Source organism: Melozone crissalis, unplaced genomic scaffold, assembly GCF_028551555.1.
Source record: "Melozone crissalis strain CALT ecotype California unplaced genomic scaffold, PUWL_Pcris_2 ptg000068l_1, whole genome shotgun sequence".
Taxonomy (NCBI): domain Eukaryota; kingdom Metazoa; phylum Chordata; class Aves; order Passeriformes; family Passerellidae; genus Melozone; species Melozone crissalis.
Window position 1 is genome coordinate 19,200,705 of NW_026535846.1, and position 6,000 is coordinate 19,206,704.

Below are 6,000 nucleotides of genomic sequence, written 5' to 3' on the forward strand. Positions count from 1 at the left end.
CAACCAAGTGAAGAAGCCACCTAAGTGTCAGTTAATTATAAAATGTTCAACTGTATAATTGACTTTTTTCTTCTTTTTTGTTTCCCTCCAGAAAACAGAACATACATCAAGCCGACCATCATGTACTGAAGGAACCACCTATTGCTGAGAAATGTATAATGACCACTATTTGAAGACTATATAGTTCCTGAGAAATGTCCCTTCCAACCTTTGATGCCTTCAGTACTGTGTGAGGAACAGGATTTGTAGCATGAAACTTGAAGGACAATTTCAAGCAATTTACTGTTGCTGCATTGAAAACTGCCGTATTAAGAAATACTGAGACTTTTTACAAGCTTACCATACCAAACCAAGCCTGTCACAACAGATCATTTTTAGGTCCCTGGAGATAGAAAGGAGTTTTAGTATTTTTAAGCACATACATCAATTATTTCCCCTCCCCACCCTGCCCCAAAAAAGAACTTTTTGTTTTTCCTTAGGAGGTGGCTATTACTGAATAGCAATGGCACAATGATTTTAAGCCACAATGGTCCTCACTGGCTGTACATCATACAAGTCCAGTTTATCACTGAAACTGTTCAACATGGAGCTGTTTCGATTGTGTTTATAAATTAAGCTTTGTTTACTGAAGCAGATACTCGATATATATTACGTTTTAAAAAGAAATGTGTGTACATTTTTTAAAAGAACGATGTAAAAATTGTCCTTTCATTAGATGACCGATTCAAAAGTGTGAGCTAAACCCTAATAGCTGATGTAATATGAGGATTATAATTGATGCTTTTTTTTTTTAATGCTCAGTTCAGCTTGGCTTTTGGTCTTTTAAGATGGAAAAATGAATATGCAGTAGAGTGTTAGATAATGGAAACTTTTAAGTATGGTTTCTCTGTTGTACCATATTAAGTTAAAGTACACATTCTTTGTTAAAAATGTTCTTGCTAAAAATACAGTATTAAAAAGTTTTTTGTTTGACTTTGGAAATCTTTTAAGATTTTTTTTTGGACTGTGAATTCCCATAGTAACTGTACTAATGCAAACCAGTCTTTTGCACTATTAAAAATACTTGAAGAAATTACTTAATAAAGAGGGTGGGTTGGTATTAAACATTTTCCTAATTATTGTATGCTCCAGATTCTGAACTTTGAAAACTGAGAACAGCTGAAGGCTTCCCTTCTCAAAGCATGGCACTGAAAGCTGGTTTGAGTCAGGTGGAATTAAGTGATCACCTGTTCCCTCTTTATTTTAATTCCTGGGTCAAAGGCACAGTGCTTATTTCCTTACAAACTCCTGTTTATGTACACATGTTTACACACACATGCCCTGAATATAAATCACTGTCACTTAAAAACAAAAAAGACCTTTAAATAGATCTACAGGGAATATATTCCCTGTGATTATGTTTACTTCTGTCTGCATCTAAATGTAGAATGTTCACAATTTCTTTCATTTTTAACACTGCTTTTTTTCCTCATTAGCAGACTTTTGTAAACAGACTCTGCAGAATAGAATCACCTGATGTTTTTTGTTCCTAAAAGAAATCTTTATCTTAACCAGTGTCAGTGCAAGAAAACGTGCTGCCCTCTGCTCTACAGGTGATCAAGTGACTTATCAGAATATTTTTCCAATGTAAAAACTGTTTTATTTTCAATATTATTTTTATAACAGCTGTTCTAATAACTGCATTAATCATGCTGCCATTGATCAAACCATCAAAAGTTGAATGATACAAAAAACAGGAGCATTAGGAATTGTGAGTCCTCCTGATTCTTAATAAATGCTCATGTGTGAATAAAACATTGCAACAGCAGAACTTAAATTGTACCTTTAGGTATTATATTAATTTTAGTTTCAATTCCAGTGGGATTTTCTGAAGTGAGGGCTGGATTTTATTCTAAATCTTATTTTTAAAAGGGGTTGAAGCAGCCCTGGGGGTGCTGCAGCATTTCTGGCTGACCCAGTGCTGGCAGTGAAAGGCCGATTTTGAACACAGATCTTTGCTCAGTTATCCAGTATCGTGTAGTTTAGAAAGACTTCATGTAACTAAATAACTCAGTCTTTAAAATAACATTTTTGCACTTTCCTTTCATCCCCATAAAGGCTTTTTGAGCGTTTTTCCCCTCAGTGGCTGATGTACACGTTCCTTAAGGCATCACTGAGCCTGGGTTGATGAGCACAGGTTGATTCCCAATCTGCCCATCCCTGATTGGTTTTAAATGTCCAAATTCTGACAAATGAGGTTTAGGAGACTGATGAACTGGAGAGACTGACTCTGTTTTCAGTCCTCACTAGGTGGCTCCTGGTAAGTATTGACAAAGCAAGAGGGTTTGGGTGTCAGCAGTGAGTAATGATATATAATAGTGAACAAACCTTGTGTGGAAGGCAGGTGTTAAAGCCTTCTAAAGGCTCAGCCTTCCCCACCACACTCCTCCTCAGTGGAACAGCCCCAGCACCTCTTGGGTTGGGTTTTGGGGTGGTTTTTGTCTGGCTGTGGGGCAGAGGGACACGGGCAGCCCCTCCTGCTGCACTGGGAGCTCAGCTGGGCGTGTCTGGGGGCAGCACCCACGGCCCCTCTGCCCGCTCTGGCTCCCCAAGAGCCTCCCCAGGAGTGTGGGAGGGCCATGGAGCCATCCCTGATCTTGGCTGAGTGCAAGGGCATGGAATGCAGACCATCATAAACCCCAGAGCATCAATAGTGCCCAATCTGCATTGGAAGCCTGGGTCTATAGCAGCCCACAGTGAGAGCATGGCTGTGCATTAAAACCTGGATGCTGCTTGGAGTAATTGCTGCCTACAAGGAAGTGGCCTGTAAATACATTTATTTACAGACTATTTTTAGTAACACGACAAAATGTGGGCTAACCTGAATTGCTACAAATTTCCTTTGTGGCCTCAGCTGATCTCCACAACCCCTCCTGTGCCTGTGCATGCTCTGAGCCCTGAATACACATGGGATAATTCCCAGCCTGGGTTTGGATCTGCAACCTTTGGCAGCAGCAGCACTGATGGAGGCACTTCCACCTTCTGCAGCATCCCCTGGCCCTGATGCCCTTGCTGGGGTGGGCAGGGAATTTACAGAGGGGCTTTTCTAAGCCTGGCCATGTGCTATCATCATTTCTAATGCATCCTGCTAATGTTTAAGCACATGTAAAATCACTGTAATAAACAATCTGAACTTCAGTTCTGTCTGCAAATAAGGGTGTCTTTGATGATTTGAAGCTGAGATGGAAGGGCAGTAAAAAAAGTATTTTTATAATGATGTATAATGGATGGATAATGATTTGCTGCTGCTTTGTTATTGTACATCAGAGGAATCAATTGAAATGAGCCAGTTCAGTGTCAGCAGAGCACAAATGCTGCAGCTTCTGTGGGTGCTGCACCCACCCTTGCCTTTGGACCGGGACCTGTTTGGGTCTCCTGTTGGAGCAGAGCATCCTTTGCATGAACATTTGGGTGTGGGCATCTAAGGCAGGGGGGAAAATTCTCTTTGGAGCTCATTTTTTAAAATAAAAACTCCCATTTTTCTGAGTTTCAGTTACAAATGCAGTAAGATTTTACTACATCTTCATTATGTGATTCTGTTGACATAATCCAAAACTGTGAAAGCAAATACAGCACCATACATTAAAATGTTCTTATGATAAGTGATACTTTAAAAACTGGATGCTTTATAATAGTTTAACTATTTTACCATACATTCAGCCTTGCATGTTTGAAAGTGCTTTCACAGCTCTTTCAGAAAGGGCACTGAAATGTGCATTCAATGAGGAGTAGATCCCTTTTCACCATCTATTAATTTTTTGTCTCCAAGGTGAGAAAAGGGGAGGGTTTTGCTGTGTGTACATATAAATAAAATAAATTTTACCTGCTGCTCCTGGTACGAGAACAAGAATTCTGGAATAAATTCTGGCTGGTCAGAGGGAAGATGGAGATGGAGCAGCCAGAGAAGTGACATGTTCATATTGAGCTATACAAAATCCATGCAGCTCTAATTAATCACTGTGTGCTTCACTCAGCCCCCAGTGGGCCAGAATTACTTTTCACAAGAAAATCCGAAGTAAAACAGTGGAGACAAACTCAGTCCTGAGTTGTTACCTGAAATGGTTTCATTATGGTGAGGTTTGTGTCGCAGCTCCCTCACAGTGAATGTTGCAGTCCCACACCCCTGACATTAAGGTTATTAAGAGTTTTTGCTGGACACAGCCTGATTTAAATGCTCTGCATGAGGCACCTGGATGTCCCAGCAGCACATGGATGGACCAGGGCACCTTTGGGCTGTGCTGCAGAGGGGCAGGGAGGGGTTTGGGGTCACCCTGCCCTGCCTTTGGGCAGCTGGACACAGCAAGGAGCCTGCAGGGTGCTCCTTCAGGATCTGGGATTTGCCTGAAGCTTTACCTTGTTATCAACCCTACATGCCTAAAATGGATTGTCCCCCCATCCACCAAAGTGGCCAAACAGGAAAAAACACTGGCATTAAGTGAAACAAGATGATTTAGCTAAAAAGAGAGGAAAGAATTAACAGGAATGAAAAATAAACCTGAATTTGCTCCAGTGCTGGTAGGATTTGGCATTTTATTTTAATCCTCTGTTTTATTCTGTGTCAGGGAGGAATTCCAGGTTTGTGTTTCCCCTGACAATTCCTGCCATTAGCGGAAAGTGTTTATTCCTTGAGCTGTGTGCCATCAGTTGATGATGCTGGACACTTACAAAAGAGAGGTTTTGGCAGGGAAAATTCTTTAACATTTGGAACATTATTATGAAACATAATATTGTTCTTTGTAGATCAGTCCAAAGCTATTCCATGCCAATTGTTGCATTCTCTTCCTTGGTGTCAGCTGGAGCAGAGGGGAAAACCACATCCCTAAAAGTGGGAAAACAGACCAAAAATGCTTAAAAAACAAGGAATAAACTCCTCATTGGACTTTTTCTGGATAGTTCTGTAAAGCTGCTGAAGACAGAAATGGTACACAGAGATTTTTGGTGTCAGATCAGTGCTTTGCATTTTATGTGATCATTTACACCTGTGCAAAGTGAGTGTTTGGTAGCATTTGACAGCTGATTTAGTAACGTTTGACACCTATATTACAATGTTGAAATGACTTCACAATGTGCAAAGCAGTGGAAAAAGCTCTTGATTCTTTTCATGGCTTTTTCTTTATAGTTGAATATTGAAATTCCATTCCAAGGGGAAAAAAAATATAATTCCTCACATCCTGACTGTAATTCTTTATTTCTTCTAGTATGTTATGTGCTGCTCATACTAACTTGGGGGGAAAAAAAGAAAAAAGCATAAAGGGGAAACAGAAAAGCAATTGTGTTTAATCCACAGCCTGGATTCACAGGTGCTGACTCTCACACCAAACCAAACCCAGCTGAAAGGAGACACAGGGAGGTGAGAACTCTGCCACTGGGATGAGAAACCCTGCAGGACTAAGACTCCTGATTTGTGGAAGCTGGTAAGTAAATTGCATGCTTTTTATAGTTATCAGGTTTTCTGAAATTAACAGAAATTTTCACCAAATGAAAGTTTTGTTTTCATTTAAATTGATTTTGACTTCTTCAAAGCAAACTCCCAAGGCAGAGTATTTATTTTTGGCTGCTTGAAGACAGGCAGTATCAGACTGTTCAGGATAGGGGTTGATCACTTTGATAATCTTTGTCAGCAATGTCACCTCTGTGCATAAAGAGTCACTGCAGTTCTGGGGTTACAAATAGAGCTTTTCCCACTCCAGGACAAGCCCAGTGAGAAGAATCATGGACAATGCAAAACCACTGAATTGTACTGTACCATTTGTGAAAGCACAGCTATTGGAAATGCAACTGCCAATGTTGTGTGTTGACAGGACGTGATATCTTAATGAAAATAATAATATTGTTTGCTCATCTGGTACCAGCCTGATTTCCAAAGGAAAAGCCTCTCAGCCCTCACACATGGAATGCTTTTCCAGCTGAGCTGCTGCAGCAGCCAGTGCAGCATGGGCAAGTGAAGTGTCTGTGGAGTTC

The 6,000-nt window shown here is 40.5% G+C and overlaps 1 protein-coding gene across 6 annotated transcripts in view; it reads left to right on the top strand.

Moving 5' to 3' along the window:
* Positions 1-972, top strand: part of DACH2 (dachshund family transcription factor 2) — a 237,701-nt gene extending 236,729 nt beyond the window's left edge. For all 6 annotated transcript variants that reach the window (XM_054289880.1, XM_054289883.1, XM_054289884.1 and 3 more), the window contains exon 12: positions 92-972. In XM_054289880.1, the coding sequence (XP_054145855.1) occupies positions 92-148 (57 nt within the window). In that variant the 3' untranslated portion in view covers positions 149-972. The remainder of the gene's footprint in view (positions 1-91) is intronic.
* The last annotated feature ends 5,028 nt before the right edge of the window (positions 973-6,000 follow it).